Consider the following 22939-nt stretch of genomic DNA (forward strand, 5'->3'; position numbering starts at 1 on the left):
TGTCTATTATAGATGTGGATTATATGCAGAAAATACTGTTGACGTAATTACACACGCCCCCGCAAATATGATGACAGAAAATCCACATTCAGATGCCATAAAGCATCGCCCAATACGACGAGATGCTCACCGGCAAATTAAATGTACACAATTTTTCTTTGTTTTTTAAATAAAAATCCATACAATTTGTTTATTTTCATTCGGGTTGCGTTTGCATTTGCTTTCGTTTTCATAAAAAGACGAGTTTACACACTAAATATCATAAGGTATTACATAAAATTGCTTGTAAATATTTTTACATTTGTATAAAAGTGGAAACTGAAATCGCCATAGGACATTTGTCATAGTTGTGCTTATGCCATGTGTTACATACTACGGATTACAACTGGACGCTCTTACACACTGCTAACTACTATTATTATTTACGATTATTTGATTTATGTTCTCGGCTCTCGACGTTTCGTTTCGAATCTAGTTTCATTTAGTTTGCGTTTAGTTTGCTTATGGCTAAAACTAATAAGAGTATGCCCGAAAAACTCGGACACTCGGAATGCTTAAAGTTTAAAAATGGTTCTCGTGAAGGATCATCGTGGATACTTCGGCCGGCTGCTGGGCACGGATTTGGGATTGCTCCTACTTTTTGTGCTAGAACATAAAACGTAAATTTAATTTGTGGAAAATAAGCAAAGCCCATTTGGAAAAAAACGCAATGAGGGAGAAAAACCAGATGCAGTATGCAAATGATAGTTAAATGCAAACAAAGTGAAATTATTTAAATCAATTAAATAAGATTTTTGTTTCCTTTTTTTTACTTCCAATGCTGTTGTCGTATTAATTCAATTCTGATGGGCTCAGTGTGGCGATTTGTGTTGTTGTCGTTTCTTTGCGGTTGCTGCACAACATTAAATTTGCAGTTAAATTCTTGCAATATATCATTCGGCAATTCGATTTGTTTTTAATTTGCAATGAAAATATTTTGTTTTAATGCGTACACTTTGATGATTAGTAACAAATGGGATATTGTAAATGCAGGGGACACATTATTTGCACAATTAATTAAAATTATCAATACATATGCGAATATCGTACATACATAATATACATATGTATACAATTAGTGGTTCTAATATAGAGAGATGACAACGAGCCCTCTAACACGCTGATATGTGTGTTTGTATGTGTGTGTGTGTGTGTGGGCAGTGAGTGTGTTTGTGCGGAAGGTTGTGCGCGTAGGGTTTCACTCGGATCACATACTCATACCCATACCCACCACACGGCGTATACGCAACTTGAACACTTCAGCCCATTTCCTTCCAGCTGCTGCCGGATATCCCCTACTTCTTTTTGCCCTTTCGCTTGTTCTTGTTGCGGTTATTATTGCTGCTGTTGCTGTTGCTGTTGCTGCTGCTGCTGCGGTTGTTCTGCTTGCTGGTTTCTGGCCTGGGAATGCCGCTGGTCACGATATTGGACACAGTCCGCGTGGTGGTCACCACACTGGTGCTCGGCTCGTTGTCCTCCGAGCTCACAGCCTCTGTGGTCGTGGTGGTGGTTGTGATGGTCTCACCCTGCTGTCGGTCGAAAACCTGACGTTCCGACTCTCCGGCGTTTAGGAGGCGATTGAAAATCTCCTCCCCGGTTTCGCTTTTCCTTTTCTTCTGCTTCTTGACCACCTCGGTGACGGTGACCACGGCTGAACTGTCGCTGGGAGCGGGCAAAGTGTATGTCCTTTGAGTTTCCACCACCGTCTCGCCATCGGCGCTGAGCAAATCCTCCACCGACTTGCGCAACTGCTTTGAGATCTCGGCCAGGGCGCGTTGCTCGGCCTGCAGTTGGGCCAGGGTATCAGCTCCGCAGGGCGTCTCCGAGGTTGGTTCCTCCTCCAGTTTTGTGTCCTCTTCCTTTGGCTCCTCCGCCTGCTTGATGGTGGTGTAGGTCTGCGACTTTTGCAGCTTTCCGCCCGTGGCCAGTGTATTGAGATTCTCGATCACCTGGGCGCCCTGCACATAGGTGACATTCAGCTGCTCCTGAGCGTTGTCCTCCTCGTCGGAGTCATCGCTATCCTCGTCCGAGGAGTCACTGCTCTCCTCCTCGTCGTCATCCTCTTCATCATCGTCTGACAATTGGCCCGCCAATTTAGCAATGATTGTGTTGCGGTTGCTGTCCTTAATCAGCTCCTCGAGGAGCTGCTCATTCCCATTCTTGACATCCTCCTTATCATTAGCTGAGCGGCTCGTGACCGTGGCGCTGCCAAAGTCAACTACATCGTCAATGGCATCGCCATAGGCGCTACCCACATCGTCCCGCGCGTCGCCATAGGCACTGCCACTCTCGTCCTCGTCATCGTCCTCCGCTTCCTCGCCCTCGAGACTCTTTTGCAAATTCAATTTGACGCGCTCGTTCTCCAGCAGCTCCTCGAGCACGGTTTTCATTTTAGCGTTTAATGACAACTCAGACCTGCCACCGCCGGCGGCTCCTGGCAGCACGAAAGTTTCGCTGCGCAGCACGGCCACGGCGCCCTGCTCAAAAGCGTCCTCCTCGAAGGGCATGCCACCGCTCACGTGGATGGTGCGGGCACTGCCGTCGCCTCCGATGACGGGATTCAGTACCTCCACAATTGTGGTCTCCTTGGCCAGCGTTTGGTGAAGGGACAGCGGCGTGGGCTTGATGCGCACCTTGCCGGATGCGACACTTTCAATGGACGAAGGACCATAGGTATCGGAATCGTGGCGCAGGAACAGCTTCTCATTGTTCGCCTGCACGGTCACAATGGAGGCGGTGTCCTCCTCTTCATCTTCATCCTCGTAGTCTTCTTCTTCCTCTTCCTCATCGTCGTCGTCGTCGTCATCTTCGTCGTCCTGGAAGTCATCCGCCTCGAGTTCCAGTGGCGGTTGCGTGTCATCTAGCCTGCCCCCGTCCTCCGTTTCGGGCACCTGCAGCTCCAAGGATATGATGCGCTCCTTGCAGGTCTCCACCTAAGTGTAGATGAGTCGGATACGTTGTGCATTCGGTTTGCCAGCACACTAACTACTAATGGAAGCAAGGCCAAGAAAGCAGATGGCAGAAAGCAGAAAGCAGGCACCGCAACCAGAGATGTGTGACCCACTCAAAGCGCTTAAAGCTAATTTATACAGCCAGGTGGAAAACGAACAGCTTGACGGGTGAACTGAGATGTGAGCCAGGCCAAAAGGAGTGATGCATTAAAAACAGATGGTGAAGGCTACGCATGTTTGTATGTACAGGTACAGGTGTTAGTTAAAGTTAGTAATTATGGGTGGGTGGGCGGTTGTGTAGTGAACGTGCAACATTTTTAAAGTTCCAGTTGATCCGATCACGACCTGGGCGAATTTCGAGAAGCTGGCACGCTCGGGGGCAGCCTAGTCGTATACGTGATATGAGGCAAATTGACAAACGACTAAAAAAGAAAATTGCCAGCATTTTCATCTGGTCCTGGGGCGGGAGACTCCGGCCCATAAGAATCCCGACCGGGACGATAAGCCGAAACTAAACTGCAGCTGACAGGCAATCCGAGAACAGAGCCTGCTCCGGCGACATCCTGCGGCGAATTCAATGCAACGGGGTCAGCCTCCGGACAGGAGGCTCGGGTCTCCGTCTCTTTTGCCCTGCAGGCAAGTTTTTTGCACTCGAATTACCAGAGTGAAACCACAGCCGTATTCGGATTCAGAATCAGATACTGCTAAAGCTTCGCTTGCAGTTGCACAGATGCGATGCAACTGCAGTTTGCTAGCCAGAAGGCCTTCTTTCTTGCCGTTGACATTCTTTTGGCTTGTTTCTGATGCCGCTTCCTTCCTTTCGTTGGCAAATTGAAAATAAAATGCCAAAAAAAAAAAAAAAAAAAAACCTGAACGAAACACGTGCCCGCAGAATAACAATAGCGCATAAAATTCTTAGCGTGTTTGCCTGGTTTGTTTGTTTTTATTTGCATTCTTTATATAAGTATGTATTTATTTTGAAACTCATTAAAAGTCGGCTGCCCCTGCGAGCAAACAGCCAAAACCAAAAAACTTTTGCCTTAATTTTAATGGACTCGGCCATAAAAAGCAGCGCGTCATTATAATGCGTTCGCATACTAAAAATTGTATCCAGAATCAAGAGTCAAATGACGGTCGACTGAGTCGTTATAGCTTTATAGACACGTGACAACAACAAACCCTGAAAACAGACAATGAAACTCTTTCGAGGGTTCGACCTTAAAAAAACCGCGACACTCAAATGCCAAACAATAACTTGAAATAATTTTTGGCCGCTCGCTCACGCGCTCCGCATTCGAAGAGCGAAAACCTTTTTGGCGTAGGTGGCTCGCAAAAGTGGCTTATTGTCCTTTTTATGCGCTGCACTTCCGCCGAAGACTCGTCGGCGTGAGCGTGAAGCACCTGGTCGCGTAAGCCTGGCAAATGTCAACAAAATCCCCTTGGCAACTGAGTGCTTCAAGGATATTAAAATTTGTTTTACTCAACGTGGCGCTCAGCAGTTGGACAAACTTTCCCGGAATGGAGGGCCAAGGAAATCGGAGAAGGTCTAACGAACGAGCGGACAGACGGACAGACGGACAGACATTTTTAACAGACCATAAAAATGATGAGCTCTATAAAATAATTAAGACGATGCCGCGAATTCTTCGTGAGATGTTTGCTTTGTACAATGAGAGACATTGGCGAGTGCTTTATGGGTGTGGGTGCATAAAATGTACTTAATGTGCAACCGGAAATACGGACTACAATTGCTGGGATACAAAACACACGCAACACAACGGCAACAGTAGCCGATAATTAGGTATATATAATGTGTCTAGGACGGTATGCAACCCATAATAATGCTCAAACGAAACTCAAATTGGTGCCAATTGATATATAATACAGTAATTGCTGGTTTGAATTTGATTTGCTGGCTCTAACCTCCGTCTCGATGATTTTCTCAATGTACTCGACGGTGCGCAGTTGAGGGCGCCCCGTAATGGGGCATGCCACCTCCTCAGTGCGGCGCACAATCTTCTCATCGAGGATTTTCTCGCGTTCGCGCACAATGACTGGACCGTCGCTCGATTTTATGGCAATTTTTGGAAAGACTATTTTCGGCTGAGCCTGATTAGTGGGTAGACAATAAATAAGAGATAGAGAAATGGGTGAAAAACGTATTAGGTAGGGGAGTAGATTTCCATTTAAATTTTCATTCACGAGGGATGCACATTTGCCGATCCCGATGTCTCGATTCGATTTTGCACCTTCATTAGTTACAATCGAGGGGCTGAAGGATATTAGTATTTCTTGCAGTTAGTTAGTGAAGCAAACCATGTAGCTATGTGGGTTCTTTTGCTCGTTTTTGGTTATGTTCGCAGGCGAATTTCGGGCCATTCCTCCATCTCATCGGGCGCAAGTTAATGTATATGGTTTTTGGGTTTGGCTATGGGTTCGGTTAGTTTTCATGGACTTCACCCCGACTGGGGAACTTACCTCGCTGGCCCTGGACTCGTGGGTGATCAGATCGTCGGTCATCTTGCGCATATTCTTGATCACATCTTGTGCCTCGACGGCTCCCTGTTCCAGGGATCGAAGACGAGCTGCCCGCCAGGAGGCGCGCTTCTCAGCACTAAATGGACGAGAAACAGTTGGTTAGCACATATAACTTCCGCTCGAGATGTGTGGGCAACTGATACTCAATCTGAACTCCGGCTTAAGCAAAACTAATTACAAGATATGACTATTGTATTTACAGACAGAGAAAGGAGAAGTGGTGTGGCTAGAACAGACACCGCTAACTAAAAACAAAGATGTAGAAGTAGGTGTTCCAATCGACATATAGAAATATACAAAGATATACATGTACGGAAACATTGAGAGCTGTTCGCATTGCCTCGCGTGAGTGGGTGCATTTGGTGTGGGTGTTCTGTATAGTCCAACCTAGGCCAGGGGCTAGTCTCTGGCAAATCGCACGCCCACATTTGGACCACTTTTGACCTGTAACCTTTCGGGGGGGCCTGGACATGGACCCGGACCTGCACGCATGTCAACTCGTTGACCGTCACGCATTCAACTTACTTAATCATGGAACGGCTTTTGCCAGTGGGCGTTGTGGGCGAAACCGGGGACTCTTTATCATCCTGCGTCTCCAGTCGCTTCAGATACTCCTCCACACTCAGTCCGGATTGGCGGGCTGCCAAGGCCAGGGCGCGGCGTTCGGCCTTTAGGGTTCTTACGGGTATGCGACTGCCCCCTGCGGCGGTGGGCGAATCCGGCTCCGGCTCATGCTGCTGCTGCTGCTGCTGAGGTTCCTCCTCCGGAATCGAGGGCTCTTCGGGCTGGGACTGTTGCTGCTGCTGCTGCACCTGCTGCTGCTTAAGACGTTGCTGCAGTGCTGGTGGAATGACAACCTTGACCTTTGGCTTGGGCAGCAGCGAGGGCTTGGGCGGATCAAGTGCCGTGGGTGTAGGAGGAGTCGCCTCAATCTGTTTCGCTTTCAACTTCTGCTTGGGTATTTTGCTGGGGGCATGTGGCATTGTCGGCGCCAGACTTTGTGCGGTTCTGTCATAATTTTTTGGTTGGAGTTGGTTTTCGTGTTCGAATTGTGCAAAAGTAAAACAACACACACATATATGTAAATTTAATCAAATTATTTGCTTGTCAAAACCAAAGGGTGGATCGGTGAGATGCGGTTAGCACGTGATATGAGCAGTTACAAAACATAATGACGTTAATTTCTTTTAGTCACACTTGCGTACGTGCCCTGGTATCCCTGGCAACTTTTTGGCATAACAAGTCGAATTTGTTGTAATTAAAAACCAAGAAACATACTGTAAAGTTTGCAGCCCGAAAGGAGAAAGCGACCCCAGCCGCCAAACCCCTGACAAAATCACTTTTTGAAAAACTTTGCCAACAAGTGCAATAACATGGCAGCTGGAGATTAGCGTGGAGCCGAGGAGTCGAGCAGTCGAGGAGCCACTGTCTGTGGAGTCGTACAACTTGGCAAGGGCCGTCTTCCACTACATAACATTGGTCGTACATATATGCTCACTGAGCTTCGGCATGGCAGCAGCATAGTAGTATGCAAAATTAATTTTAAAATAAAGCGCCTTAGAACTATTTGCAATGGGTTTTTGGCTGGAATCCTTCCTTCCTTCTGTCTGAACTTTGTGGCCTATCCGCTCGCTTGGCTTTTTTATGCCCTCCTTGCAGCTAAACTGAATTTAGTCTTTAACAAATTGCTACACACTTTCAATTTAACTTTAATACGAAATTATTCACACAAAGCCGGGGCTACTACTACATACTACTACGACTTCTACTACTACTAAGTCGCTGGCAGCAACTTCTGCTTGAGTGATTTATGTTTTTCAATTTGAACGCCGCCGGGCTCCTTAGTCCTGGGTCCTTGGTCCTTGGAGCACCAGCGGCGGTAAGGGAGAGAGAAACTTTTCGTTGAAACACTCTCGCTACCTACGCAAATGTCATGCCCGAGGAATCTGGCGGAGCCAGGATCCGGAATGAAGCAGCCAACTAAGGCTACGTGGAGTAGCCAAAGTGCGCCGAGCTCCTGACCCAGGAAACTGCACTTATAATATTCTAGTGGATTCCTTTCTTGCTCATTTCGTTGCCTCCTTGCTCCCTTTATTCATTCATTTGTCCTCTCGACTTTTAAATGAACTTTGCCCCTGCACTCGACCGAGCGCCTCCAACAATAATCCAAGCTATGTTCTCTATGTTCTGGGACCCACAAACGAACTCCGGCGCGTTCAACTTTTGCAATTGACAGATTTATGCAATGGCCAATGAAACTTTCTTTTCACCCAAGCCCATCCATTCGCAGCTCTAAATGATTGTTTTTCATCTTTCAATTGCTAATTGCTCATTATGATGAAAGCCCGTATAATCAAAACACCCCAATAAAAGTCAAGTGGCAGTGGTAAAAAGTAGGTGAGCTAAATAATGCAAAAACCACAACCAAAGAGTGCTTGAGTATTGGTTAAAGTTTAACAATTACAGGAATGTGGTGATTGGTGGGATAAATAAATTACAGTAAAGCTAATTTAAATCATTCGCCTTTATTTCTAGTATCATAAATTGTACTTCTTTTGTATGCAAAATAACAGAGTTACATAAAATATGTATGGCACAGATCGATGACAAATACGTACATATGTGGATGATTAATAATAGTAATGGTAATGGTAATGATATTGGTGTGATTCCATAACCATAGTCAGTAGTTATTTAAATACATCGTTAAGCAGTTCTTATTTATGTGGTTGCTTTGTTCACAGATATTAACATATAAATATTTATAAAATATATCGAGAGTTATAACACCGTTTGACTATCGTAAAACTTAACCAGCTGGAGACTTTAGGAATACATTTGCTTTGCTGACAGCTTGTTTTCGAAATAAAACTCAGGAACTATAAACGCTAACTTCCTATAATGGGCATATAAATAGAACACCTCGAGTCCCTGTAAATTAGTTGAGTTTTCATAAATTAAATTCAAGATTCTGGTATGTTTAACGAGTAACAATCGTGGTAAATGCATCGTAATCCGAGGATTTAAAATCGCTAAGGCGATAAGTCGACATTAACCCGACAATACCTGCGTGTCTGACTGCGAAATCGTGACTTTATCTACACACATTAATCTATGGCAATTAAAAAAGTGCCGGGAGGCAAAGGTGACATTACGAAAGGAACACAGACAACTAATTGGACTTCTTGTCCTGCTCTAAAAATCATTATTTTTAATAACAAACATTTCAAAAATGCAAAACGCATATAAATTATGCAAGCAACACACAAGGCACTGGAGTTCGTTTGTGTACGGGTGTTTAGTATACGTGTGCAGTTAAGTATAGTAGTATATCTCTCTGTGTGTGTGTGAGTGTGTGAAGGTCCTAGAAGTGCTGCAGGTGTGTGAGTGTGCAGGATGTGTACTGAAAAATTTCAAGTGTAGCCAACTCAGACAGACTAGTAGTTGTTGTTCGGAAAGTTGGGCAATTTGAAAAGAGAGAAATAATTAGGCTAATAAAATGCAAAAGGGAGAGACAGCATGTGGCATTAACACCATGCCTTTATCCATATCAGGTGAGAGTGGGCGTGGCTGTGGGGGCGGAGTTTGTGGTAGTTGTCACTCTATAAAGTTTACGTTTCAGCGTTAACATGTTACGGGGCATACGGGTATAAAAAGTTTTCGTGTCGCAGTATAAAAATGACTTTATATTGCAGATTAGTTGGTTTACTGCTCGCTTCAGTAGAGGTGTAGCTTAGTCTCGAAAAAAGTCTCGTTCGAAATGAACACTTTACATACATAGTATTATATGGAGGTTACACTTAAAGCTATGATTAATAAACGTGTCACATTCGCACAAGTCGTAGTGAGGGTGTCAGAGCTTAGTTTAGTTTAACTTCTAAATACTGCTTCAATTTCTTCGAGTGGATTCCTGCAAAAGTGGTTTGGAAAGCAGAAACAGAAAGGTTTTTGTGGTGTACAATTAAAAAGGTGCAGAGAGTCAAGCTAATTGTAAAATAATAAACACAATGCTCCTTCGGCAAAGCAATCTCCGCCGCTTTTTCGTTTGGTTTGGTTCTCTTTTATCCACGGGGATTTTATTCTGTCTGCGGCAAAATGTAGCTGGGATTTCCACGACGTTGTAATTAATATTAATGTGACCAAAAAAGCAACAACCCAAACAAAACAATCAGCCGACAAAAAAACGCATACTACCGTCCAGCGAACCAAAAAAATTTATAAAATAGACTAAGGAAAAGGAAAACAAAAACATCATTAACGCCCTCATTTTAGCTTAAGGTCAAATTATGCTTTTATATCAGACACACAGACAACGGCAGTACGATTTGCATACGCCGCGGCGCGATCCATTTGAGGAACGAACGAAGCGCCAACGCCATAAAATATAAATTAATTTATGCGCAATCAACAAAACATAAATATTTTCATCTGCATAAAATCACAAAAACGTCCAAGCAGCAAACGGCCGCAAACATATACATTTAAATGTAAAAAATTTAATATAAAAACCGACAGAAGACACAAAAAAAAAAAAACCAAAAAAAAAAGAATAACAACCGACACCGCGCCGCCATCTCAGCTGACCACAAAACATTCAAAAATCCACCAATTGTCTTGTCGCTGCCAATATTTTTCAGGGTCAAAAGCAACGCTAAAGCAAACCAATTGAAAGCGAGAGCGAGGGAGTATCTCAATCTGCATCTGTATATGTACGAGTATCTGTAGAATCCGGCGGTATCTTCGGCGATCAGCCATCAACGGAGTGGAGCAGAAAATAGTATAGTGGGATGCCCGGCGGAACAGACGGAACAGAACTAATAATAGTACATAAATTATCAAACAATAAATTAGACGATTAATGCACGACTAAGAATTCGATTGCGTTTTGCCGACATCGAGACTAGGTTTTTGTCGTCACGGAAGCCAATTTGATGTCGCAAATAAAATTCATAAACACGGATCTGGCAAGCCTTTTGTGTTCCACAAATTTTATAGATTTAGACGAGTTTAATTTGAATATAAATACAAATAGTTTGGAGAACACTGTCTTGCCGGCTAATTTGATATGGGTTTTTCGGCATATATTCTCCGTGCTTCTTTTTTATTTTTTGTTTGGTTTTTTTATAAAATTTATGCATGGGAAAAATGTAAGCAAGAACAGGAAAGAGGAACGAAACTAGTAGAAATTCTTGCTAGAAATTTATTACAAGGTTATTAACATGTTTATCTTCTTTTCCTCGTTATGAATTCCAAGGCTACGGCCCGAACAACATAATAACACACATTTCAATTTATTATATTATGCATGTAAAGTTGTAAAGCCAGCTGGCAGGCGGGTTTTTTGGGAACGGCGCAGGGTGGTCGGATCTCCATCCGTTTCGTTCCCGAACTTTTGGCAGCTGCGCCCCAACCAATTCCACCTCAAGGCCACCTTCTCGTCTTCTCGGCCAAGTTGACAACCAGACGATGGCGACTGCTAGGAAAATTGCGCCGAATTCTACGCTCCGCGGGACTATGAAGTCATAAGATATTTATTCCCAAATTTGTAAGCATTTAATGATTAGTTCTGGCGGCTTGATTTGTGCGCAGGCTTAGAAGAACAAATGCCGCTGGCGATCGGCAGAGATAAATAAAAGCATCGCATATCTAAAGAGTTAAAGGACGTCTCCTTTGAAATTCCCTTGAACGCTTTGTAAAGCTATGTACATAAACGCTAAAGTGAAATTAGCCCTCTCTTTTTTATGCTTTTCGGGAAATGTTGCTCTATTCTTAGAGTTAATTCTATTCGCAAACACAAAGGACGAGTACGGAGTCCTTAAATGTCATGAACCCGTTGTCAAGATATATGATATCTGCTCTTGTCACACGTCTCTGCTTTTTTATCACTTATTATTTTTTCCACTTTGGCCACAGTGAATACCCTTGTGGCCGGAAACAGGTTGCAGTTTCTAATCAGTCAGATAACTTTTTATAAACTAAAACAGCACATAAACATCAGACTGTGTGTTCTTGTCTATGGCAGAGGTCAGACAACTGGTCAACTGGTCGTTGGGCTAATGACCTGAGAAGGGTATTCCAGTGGCGACTTTGGCCAACGCTTGGTGGCTGCGCTCTTTTTAATGTTTTCCTGCAACAGCTTTGGGGCGAAATTGTATTAAATTACTTTGTTGTTGCTCATTATATAATGTTGTTAGAGCCAGCCACTGGAACATCGCGTGGGGACGACGACTGCGAGTCCTTCAACCAAGCGGAGCACATATGTGTGAAAGTTGGCTGATAAGCGTCAGCTCCGCGTATGAAATGGCTGCCATGGCGGGCGGATGGGTGGCGCTTTTGTTGGTTGGAGCAACCATAGCATTGGTTGGTTGGGTGGTGCCACCTGGCATAAGCTTTTAGTTTCTTTCATTGTTCAGTTTTTGTTTGTTCGCCGCTGGTTGGCACCCTTTTCACGCACAGAGGGAAAACTAGTTGCCCTTTGACACAATGGTTGCGGTTGCTACGTGTTGCATGCCATCGACAGTGGTTTGAGGACCCATCAAGTGGATCCTGCCGCCCACCACTGCGCTAATTATAATTGCCCGTTTCGAGCAGGGTGTAAAATATGATTTGAGCCAACCAAATCCGAGTGTGCCCTTTTCCGAATCTCCTACTGCCGCGACTCATTCGCGGCGCTTAATTCACTGCAACACACTTAGCATAAAATCATCGATTCCCAGCGGGCACTGTATTATACGTACGTGTTGCGTGATGCTCTCCTGGTGGCTCGTTTGCCGATCCATTGCCGGAGAGCCGTAGCGAATCCGAATCCGAATCCAAATCCGTGTACGAACCTGAGCTGGCACCGCCCAGTTGAGTGGAGCAAACGCACAAAACGCAATTTGCGGAATGCCCAAATGAAGTTATTCAATTGTAAAAACAGCTGGCATTGTGCCGCAGGGAATTCGAGTGGTGTGGAGCGGAGAAGGACGCCCACGCGGAAGGAAGAGGAGCAAATGGAAGAGCAAGGGTGAAGGCCCGGAGGCGCACATTGCGTATACGCAATGCCAGAACAAAAAATTAAGTAAAGCAGCAGCGGATATACTTACACTTTTGAGTTTCTGCCGCGTCGACTAGATTATCATATACACGAGATGAGATTCGAAGCCCACCGGGCGTGGTCTATGTAGTAAAAAGATTTCAACGCCAGAACCATAACATGTTTTTCCGTCATTTTCCCCCACCTCCCTCTCGAGATTCTCACTGTTTTTTTTCCCCTTACACTTTAAGTAGACTAAGGGCTGGGAGTCTGGCTGCGATTTACGAGTCCATACAACGCTTAAGTGCTACATAAAACTTAAACTGCTTAGGGCTTAGACGCTTATAATCGTATGCAACTGTGTGTGTGTGTGAGTGTGAGTGTGTGTGTCTGTGGTGAGGAGTGTACTTACTATTAAAGAACACTCAGCCATAGACCGCTATCCTTATTTAATAACACACTAAGTCTCAATGATGATTAGCAGCTCCGTCAGTTGACTGCATGGATAGTAAAAAAAAAGTGGCGGTGTTTTGTGTGGTGTTCTTTTGAATGTGAACGATTGAAGGCATCTAAACTTAAGAGCAACCCATATGTAAAAGCAGCTGTAAGAGAACCGGCACCAGAACCAAACCAAAAGGCAGCGGAAAAACTTCACCAATATAACTAAAAATTCAACTTTGCATAAGAGATTATACTAAGCAAATGCACAAACACCGTGAAAGTTGTGTGAGTTTGAGTTTGAGTTTGAGTGTGTGAGTGAGTGTAAGGGTGAGTGTGAGTGTAGGGACGTGGGTGTATGCTTATCATAATATCGCATGGGGTGAAGGGTGATTGATAGATTGATTGATTGGGTGGATTGGTGTGGAGTGTGTGTATAGAGTGTCTGTGCATTCAGATGTAACATAAAAAGCGCATAATGCAAGCACCAATAATCCGAAATGAGAGCTTCGCACATCCGCACTCACCTCATGTCCTCCGCATCATCGAAGTGCCCCAGAGCGGCGTTGTCAACGGAATCCTCGCGAGCGATGGCCTCCTCTTGGTCGCTGTCGTCATTATCCTCGCCGCTGCTGCTCTTGCTGTTGCTGTTGCTCTTGGTCTTGTTCTTGTGGTGTGCGGCATTCTTGTCAATGTTGTCGTTGGCGGCATCCAGTAATCTGGAATTCTTATCACGGCGCAATGTTGCAATTTTCCTCTCCTCCTCCTGTCGCAGCTTTTCCACTTCATCCTTTGACAGGAATGAGAAAACTTTGTCTGCAAGCGAGAGCAGAGTGCATAAAATCAGTGTAAGCTTAGGACATCGCCCCGCTATTAAGTTGGGAAATTAAATAAATAGTGATCCGATGCAGCTTAGCCATTTAGCTGCCTAAGTGGATTCCACCACTACAGCTCCAGACTTTGTCATGCAAATGGCACCAGGTAACCGCGCATCCCGCCACCCCTTTCTAATTACGCCAGCCGAGCAGCGAAAGGTGACGACCACCGTTGTGGTGGCTTGGCAACCGCAGATAAGTGGTTTGATTGACAACTTGGGCCAAGAAGCGAGATTTAAGTGGCAGGACCACCGGCTTGGGCAAAGTGCACGGCGACATCATTGAGCCACTCATTCAATCAGGGAACTTTTCGCGCTACCCATTGACTCACCTGTCTTTTGTGTGGGCTTGTGTTGATCCTCCATGGCTGACTCAAAGAAGCGTTTTTTATCGGAAACCGATTTAGGCACTTTAGTCGGTGTGGGTTTGGCTCTAGCCTCGTCCTGCTGCTCCTCTGCTCCATCTCCATCCCTGTCGGCAGGTGTTGACTGGAAAATTGCAAAACCTTTTTGTTAGCAACTCAACGCACAAGAAAAAAAAGAAGAAATCCGAAGGATTTATTTAACGAAAGAAAAATCAATAAACAGATAAAGCTCAAACGCTGGCAGCATTCAGCCATCAGCCTTCAGCCATATTTTCAATTAAATGACTGGGAAAAACTGCAATTTTCAAAGCCAGCGCTGAAAAATCCGAAATGGCCATAAAGAAAATTGATGGCACTACACAAGTTTATTAAAAAGGCAGGCAGGCAGTCAGTCGGACAGTCTGTCTGTTTGTCCAGAACCGGTCACGCCCAGAAAGGGCGTTTCGGTTCGAGTTTAGCAGGATCAGCCATAGGCTGGCTCAATCATAAAGTGACCAAGCCGACATTTTCGGGTCTGTGCTGCTGTGTCCTGCACTCGGGGCATATAATTTACGGTGGGGTGTTGTGGGTTGGAGTTTGGGTTGGGATTTGAGTTCGGATTGAACTGGAGAGGGCGCAAATTACAGCTGCGTGGGTTAGAACGGAACGAACCAAACCGGAGCGGAGCTGGCCATTTATCACCCAAAGTCGTGTGTACTGTCGGTTTTATGCTTTCATGCAATTCCTCGTGCTGGGCAACATGAGACACAGTGGCCAGATAAAGCCAACCCGGTCTGGATAGTTAGTGCCTGCAGAGCAACGATGACTGCGACTACGACGACAAAGTCATTAAATGGCAGCAGTTGGGTGGGAAAGTACAACGGGGAAGAGGGGAGGAAGCCGGGTCCCTACGACCGAGACAAAACAAAGGCAAACAGGGCAAAGGCCAGCGTTAAACTGCACAAATTGCAACCTTATACCGAACTAGTGGGGTTCGACCCTCCAGCCAGGAGCAGTAAGGAGCAGCAAGGAGCAGCCAGACCATCAGACCACACTAGTCCGAGAGCTCATAAATAAAGCAAGCCGTAGAACCAAGGGCGATGGAGTGAAGGGCCGGCAAGTGCATGGGGAAAAGTGAAAGCAGCAGGAGTGCCAGCTTAACTGAGCTGTATTTTTAGAAGAGAAATTAATTTCGTATCGGATTTTTCGATTTTCAATTAAAGTCAATGCGCAGAGCCAACAACGTGGAGGTGTAGGGCGGCCATGGAGCTGGTTTATCAGCATCAGTCTCCAGTGCTGGAGGAGCTGCTTTTTGCCCTGCTCAGCAGTCCAGCTAATAGGAATTTATTGAGCCATGAAAGTGTTGAGAATGTGAATGTGTGTGCTCGTGTGTGTGTGTTAACCGATCCCAGAGATGTCCCAGTGTGTATATACGTGTGAGGGCCAAAATGGCGAGCGCATTAAAAGCCAATAAGCCATTGAATTATTCAGACCATGCGAGCAGTGTTAGTGGGTGAGAGATAGGGCGTTGATAAGAGGTAACCAACTCTTTTTTATCGCTAGGCAATTACGAGTGCTTTGCGATAAGATTGCAACACAAAGAAGCAGCAGAGATATGGGAAACTAAAAGGGGCAACCAGTCGACAACGAAATCAGTGCAGGGCCAGGTGCCAATGCGACAGGTCGCCAACCAGTTAGTGCCTCTTGGCCAATTGGGGTCACGACGCAATTAGATACAAATGCTAAGTGAGTCAAGGTCACTGGCCCATTTGGGTGCTGGGTTATCGCGCCCATTCAAACAATCGTTTTTCGAGTACTCAAAACCCTGTTTACACAATACAGGGCCAGGGGGGACAAGACAAAATGAAAAGAGCCCACGAAACGCAAATAAGAATAATACGCAATGTTTATTTGCCTTAAGGTATGCAATTAAAAATGTTCAACTTGCTTCTTTGTCTTGATAAAATAAATTAGCATTAAAATCAACTTAGCAGCGCTAGGGCGAAATTAACTTTATAAATTGTAAAATTGTGTTTTCTGTCTGTTTTTCTGTTATTTCGTTTATACTCAGGTATTTTTCTTCGTTATACTACTTATTTATTCGTTGGTTTTTCGTGTATTATTTTCCTTCCACTCGTTTATTCGTTTTTTTGTATTTTTTGTATTTTTTGTTTTTCCAAAACAAAAGGCAATAATAAAAATGGGCAGCGGCGGCATCAGCAGCAAAAATTAATGGCCCAGTGGGCGTGGTAACTGCAGGTGGGCGACCATAAGCAGCCAACCGTTTCAATCAACGTCAAATTAAACTTGTCCCGAGACTCGGGCGGAGTGAGGGCGCCAGGTGAGCGGGTGACAGCAGGAGCGGGAGCGGGAGCGGGAGCAGCAGCAGGAGCTGGAGCTGGAGGACGAGGTGGCGCCCATTAAACTTCAACCGCTTGCTGCTCAATTTCAACTGCAATTTTGTGGCAAAGTAGGTAGAACGTCGATGGGGGTCGGGGCGAGGGTGTCTCGAAAGTCAACAGAAAGTTGCATCTAATTAGCAGGAAAGGTGTGCCACCCCTTCTGCCTGCCTGCAGGTTCAGCAGGTTCTACCCACAAATCAATCAATTTAAATTGCGAGCGAGTGGAATGAAAATATTGAAAATTGCAGTCGATTCCAGAAATGAAAAGAGACCTAGAAAAACGCAAGGGGCTGGGCTGGGCCATTTAATTGATGGCAAAAAGGTGTTAGAATTTAATTAAAATGTATGAGCAGAGACATGGACGAACAGGGAGAACGGGGTGGCAGTGGGAATGTGAAGGTTCTGCGGTCAGCTTAGGAGCAATTAAGTGCATCGTCATCGTTGAAAACCACCGAAGGCAAGTGGTTGGATGGCGGTCTACCGCCGGAGGTGGATCGATTTTTGAAGTGGAATAAATCTAAAATCGCATTTTGCGGAGGGCTATTCCTCTATATTTTTAGGCTATTCAATTAAATGGGGAGCACAATTCCGTTTGTAAGAAAAAACATTTGTGTTTTAATCCTTGAGTTCTTAGATTTTCTATTGATTTATTGCTAAAGTAGTTTGCAACTGGTATTTATGAAGTATTATGAAGTATGGGTCTCACTATTTTGTTTGATGTTTTATGTTATTGGTGAACTCACTTAAGAAGATTTTGTACTGAAGTATTTTTGCAGCGGAATGGACTGATATTTTTCACATATTTTAATGTCGTTCGAAGCAAGTCTGAGGTGATAGTATTCACTGGGTAAGGTATCTTTGGAAATACTTTGGCTAACAGTTTAGATTTATTCTTAGATTTCATTCCGGCTCAAAATTACACCGTTGTCTCCTTGCCCGTGGGCGTGGTGGGCGTACGAGGTAGAGCGGGCTGTTGCCACGCCCCCTCCAGCTGCGGCTGGGATTGGGAACGCAGCTTGAAACTGGCCATGCCCCTCAGGCCATGCGGCTTTTGGGCCACTGGCGGCGGGGCGGGGGCGGTACGCAACTTGGTGGGCTTCAAAGGTCGCTTGGGAGGCAGAGGTGGCGGTGTGGGCGACTTGGAGCCGCGACAGGATACCGAGGTGTCACTATTGCGCCTCGAATCAAAGAAGGCGGTGTTGCTGTAGATGGCCTCCTCCTCGATGGTCGAGTAGATCTCCTCGGCCGTCTCGTAATAACTGGAGGGCACACCACTCTCTCCCAAGGACGAATTTTTGGTCAAAAGAAGTGAAGAGCTGGAGGAGCCGACGGAGAAGGAACTGGTGCTGTGGGCCAGCGAGGAATTCGAAACGCCAACGCGAGCAGTGGTCATATTTTGGTAATTGCTATTCGCATCGGGACTGACAACAATTTCCGAGAAGGTCGGAAACTTCATGGCGGCATACGAGGGCGTGGGTGAGGTCACGGTTACGGGCGGAGGAGGTGGTGGCCCCCTCCGGGGTTTGGCACTCGATTCACTCACCGATTGCAGGTAGAGCATTGCTGGCGAGGATTTGTTGGCCACCTGGTCGCCGGGCAGGAGTACCAGGTTGAAGAGGGTCTGATTGGGGTCGTGGGACGAAGAGGGGGAAACGGTCTTAAGGGTGAGCGTGTTGGGCTGCTGCGGTTGCGGCAAACTGGCATACTGCACGGGCAGTATCTGGGCCGTGGGAAAGATCTGGGTGGGCGACCCGGCGACCAGCAGCTGTCGTTGCGGCGAATCCATCAAGCGGTTAGTGGCGCCACCAGCAGAAGCAGCATTGGAAGAACAAGATGGAGACGTGGATGCGTTAGCGGTTAGTGGTGGCGCAAACTGCGGAAACTGCGGCGGCTCATGCAAATGACGTGTATGTTGGTGTTGGGCAGGCGGTGTGGGCGGTGGTGGCAATGGCAGGCTGTCAATGTCGGTGTCGAAACTATCTAGAAAGGGATTCGTTACCGAATATCCGCCGCCGACAATGGGTACAGGTGGAGCGGGTTCATAGGGTGCCCTCAACTGATTCCTCAGCTCGTTCTCACGCAGCAAGTACTCGCGGTGCTCCTGCGGCGACACCAGAATATTGTCCGGTGAGTTTTCGTGCAAGAACTCGTGGGGACGAAGCTGCGAGGGCGTCGGTGGCAGGGCCTCCATGTAGATGGACTCCTCTCCCTCTCGCAAGGTTGGCGTGCTTGGCAACTTCGGAAGAGTGGCGAAATTCACTGGCGGCGGCGGTGGTGATTCCCTCGGCCGATTCGGTTTCGTCTTTGTTGAGACCCTAACGGGAACTTTGGCCTCCACGGGATGGATCGTGTTCGTGCTGGCATCGTGCTCGAACACCGTAAAATCACCTTGTCCCACATCGCTGGCCTGGAATGTCTCCAGTGCTACATTTCGCACCAGGTTCGCCTTCTTCAATTGCGGTTTTGGAGCTGTGGGTGGAGGTACCTTTGGCCGCGTGCCGGTGAGATTCTCCGTGGACTTGGAGATCACTGTGTTGGGGGTGCTGCGACCGCTGGATTGCGACTGGTATTGTTCCAGCAGATCCTCACTGGATCTCGAAGAGCCAAAGAAGAATTGCTCGCGGGTGGAGCGCGGCGATCGTGGCGATTTGCTGACCTCCTTCGCTATCCGCGTGTACTCATCATCCTCGGAAGTGGGGTGACGGAATGGATTTTCCCGGTCCAGTTCGCCAGGTCGATCAGGGGAAGTGGCCCGTGAGACGCGCTGAAGTTGCGGCGATTCCACATCACGGATGCGTGCCACTGCTGGCACAATGGGTTCCGATTTTTCTAGCGTGGGGCACGGACTAGTTGCCCTCAAGATGCCTTTGCGCGGCAAGCGATTACGTCCTGATCCGCGAGTATCCTGCTCAGAATCGTAGGCCCTAGTATAACAATCTGGAGTGCGGGAGCGGGATCGCTCGTAGTCTGACTTGGAGCGCTCGTCTCCACTGAGATCGAAGCTTACAGACTTGCGATGACCACCGTACTCCGGCGTACTGCGACCCGATCTCGATTGTTTGTACGGCCGGCAGTCGCTTTCCGAGTCACTGGTATACCGCCCACGCCGACGATCGAAGGTATCGGAATCCGTGTCTGCATAGGAAGGTGGCGACTGCACCTCCAAAGGCGGAGAGCTCTCCGTGTCCTCCTCTTCCTCCTCTGGGATAGCGTCGATGTCGTCCAGCCGCTGGGAATCTGCGTCATCGTCATCGTCTTCATCATCGTCCTCGTCATCGATAATGTACACGGGCTCCGCCTTCTTGGGCTTCGCTTGGGTGGCTTTGCCAGAAGCTCGGTTCTCCTCCTGCGACTCCAGCATCTGCTGATAAGAGTAACGTGCTCCGGGGGCCAGGCGATCTGGAGTCTGGGTGCCTCGTTGCTATTAGAGTTTGAATTGTTGTTGGATTGCTCATTTAGTTCGGTATAGATTCGTTTTAGTTTGGGTTTGGTTTGGTATTTTTCGGGTGCAACGTCATCGCACACAAGCTTGAAACACAAATTGCAGTGTGCAGCATTAATGGTGAGTGGGTGAAATGGTGGTGAAGTATTCTCGGCAAAACAGTGGGATGAATGTGGGTGCGCTTTATTTAGTTGATGATGGAACGACACACACAAGAGTTGTACTATTCTGTTTGGTATTGTTTTTGGTGCTCCTTTGCAACCTGCGTCCATTAGCCAATTACCAGTGATTTTCTGCTTGATGATGAGGTGAGTGACTGCGACTGCGACTGGGACTCTTCTGGCCAATTTGCTGGGTGATGATTTTGGGTTGATGAACTCGGCACACGATGACAATAGCGAACAGCAGCGATACGAAAATACAGAGATATAGCAGATACGAAATACGAAGACAAAAACGATTCACATGGCAAAAGGAAAATAACGAAATCAAACGAAAAGTTTCGTGAATTAAACTTCTTGGCCAAAAACTAAGAAACTTCCGAGAATTTAATCTTTGGTCATCCCAAGACCAAGATGCAATTAAAAGTTTGACCCATTTTTTGAGGTTTTTATACGACAAATACATTAAGATTTATTGACATCAAAAATTCACACTTTAAATTCCATTTAGCTAGCTTTAAATTTAACTATCATTAGGTAACAACGAAAGTGGAAAACTCAAACCTAACCATTGGCATAAAGGGTAATCAATCAATATACGGTGTGAATTCGGTTTTAACTATGTGGTAACAGTTTAGTAGATACTTTAACAAAATATCCCTAGTATAGGTATAGCTTGGCTCTTTCAAAAGGTTATAACAAGATGCCTTTTGTCATCGGCTTTAGTTTTTGTCGGAAAGATTCTATTCATCTCTTGAGTATTATTCAGTTGCATAATTGGACCTTTTGTGTGTGATTGCCACACGTTGTTACACATTTAGTAATATATAGTGTGTGTGTCTTCTGCGTGTTATGTAGTAAACAGTTTTCGTTTCACATAGTATAAACATCGAAAGACTACATGTATAAGTGGAATACTTTACGTCGCAAAATGGCGACAAGATTACAGCATTCCGCGTTGATAAATACATTTACACATTTTCGGTACTGAGTTCCTTTCATCTCAACAATTGTCTGGGATGTGTGGAGGTTGTGGAGGCGTGTGAATTTGTTGCCGTTAGTGTTGATAAGGACACACTTTTTAACAATTGGATGGGAGGTGGAGACAGAGTTCTAGCGAGAAGACATTGAAACCATTTGCTGAGTTGAGAGCGTTCGGATTTTGATTGAATTTCGAGTGGGGGATTACGGGGACGAAAGCGCTATTAGTAGTAACTCTTGGCCCTTTGAACACGCGTCCTCAAATCCTAGTTTGTTTTTATTTTGTATATATTGCAACTCCATTGGTACGAATACAATAGTAGAGCCTGCAAACCCAAGCTGTTGCCTCCTGTCCTTTCATTTTGGCTGCTAGCATTTGTATTCTGTCAGTTTAAACTAAATATTCAGTCTTATGGTGATAAACATCCGCTTGTTAAGCAATGCGCTGCTCAGCAGTAAGCTGCAATGAAATCGATGGCGGGCGGAAAACGATGCAAAACCAACGGAACAGATTGCAAAATGGTTGAGGAAAACAATAAGAAATGTTATAAATAAAAGAAAACAAAAAAATGAATACAAAATCAACAATTTGTTGAAAAGCGCGCACATTATTGAAGGAATTTAGAAGAATGAAAGAAGAACAAGGACGAGAAGAAGATAAGAGAGACGTTTTAATGGAAATTTTCTTTCTGCAGTTTTTGAATTATTCACATTTACATTTATTATACGTGCCATCTATATAGTAAGTATATGTTTGTATATATATGTAATGTATGCCCGATATCTTTCCCTTTTCGTTATTTTGTTTGTTCCCTACTGCTTTCAATGCAAATTCAAATGGGGCATGCTTTAAAGCCAACAACAAACAGAACCACATCAACGTTAACAATAATAACACCGCCTACGCAGTGGGGGCAAAGGTACCAACGAACGGTAACAGTAAAGACGCAAACTGAAATGAATATAATATGAAAGTAGCATAAATAACAACAGCAACACGAGCAACAAGAACAACAACAACAACAACGTAACTCAACAAGAACAATGATGAGAGTGAGCCAGACCAAGAAAGGACGTTCTCAGAAAGCCAGCAGCAACAGCAGCCAATATGCTAATAAATAATAAATTGTCTGCTGCCATATCAATAAATGTGGGGCCATCTACTCCTCTGCCAAAGAAGTAAAGGAGCAGCTCACAGGAGCTGAGAGCAGCTAAGCGCAAGCCCGACACGCATGCAGAAAAAATACATAACTCATACGCCCCCAGGTTCAATCGGCCCATATAGATAGGCTATGATTTTTTATTCACTTTTAATTCAAATGCAACTGAACAAAAAGATCGCCTTAAAGCAGCAACAAAAGTACGTAAAACACGAAATGGATGTGGAATACAATGCTGCTAGTGCATACATGAGAGAATGAAAGTGCTTTGGAACGAGTGGATGCAATGATTATTTTGGTTTTAGTTACAGTCAGTAGGTTTAATGGTCTGATGCTATCATGCTGTTACCTGTGAATTCAGTTGAAAATATGTGTAGCTATGTTTTTCGGTTTTTTCAACTGGCATCACATACCAAATTTATCACAACAACAGTTTTGTGACCTTTGTGGTTTGTGAATATGAATGGTAGTATGGTGTTTTTGGTTTATCATCTCCTTACTTTGAATACATTTTAAAGTTTGTGACACACACACACGCACACGCACGCACTCCAAGCACAGGACACGAAATGTCAGTGACAGGACAAAGGCATT

General features: G+C 45.4%; 1 protein-coding gene across 23 annotated transcripts in view; it reads right to left on the reverse strand.

Moving 5' to 3' along the window:
• Positions 1-484: 484 nt before the first annotated feature.
• LOC6554202 (protein lap4) overlaps positions 485-22939 on the reverse strand; it is a 62657-nt gene continuing 40202 nt past the window's right edge. For 5 of the 23 annotated variants that reach the window (XM_026977996.1, XM_026978011.1, XM_026977994.1 and 2 more), the window contains 8 exons: positions 18601-20022; positions 18145-18366; positions 14188-14344; positions 13509-13797; positions 6054-6536; positions 5469-5604; positions 4914-5099; positions 485-2972 (listed from right to left, as the gene is read on the reverse strand). In XM_026977996.1, coding sequence (XP_026833797.1) covers positions 1335-2972; positions 4914-5099; positions 5469-5604; positions 6054-6536; positions 13509-13797; positions 14188-14344; positions 18145-18366; positions 18601-20022 — 4533 coding nt within the window. In that variant the 3' untranslated portion in view covers positions 485-1334. Of the gene's footprint in view, positions 2973-4913; positions 5100-5468; positions 5605-6053; positions 6537-8037; positions 9439-13508; positions 13798-14187; positions 14345-16828; positions 20023-21148; positions 21646-22939 lie in introns of those variants that run through there. The other 18 variants (XM_026978045.1, XM_026978034.1, XM_015153507.2 and 15 more) reach the window with 12 other exon arrangements.

This window comes from Drosophila erecta, unplaced genomic scaffold (assembly GCF_003286155.1).
Source record: "Drosophila erecta strain 14021-0224.00,06,07 unplaced genomic scaffold, DereRS2 tig00000000-arrow-pilon, whole genome shotgun sequence".
Classification (NCBI taxonomy): domain Eukaryota; kingdom Metazoa; phylum Arthropoda; class Insecta; order Diptera; family Drosophilidae; genus Drosophila; species Drosophila erecta.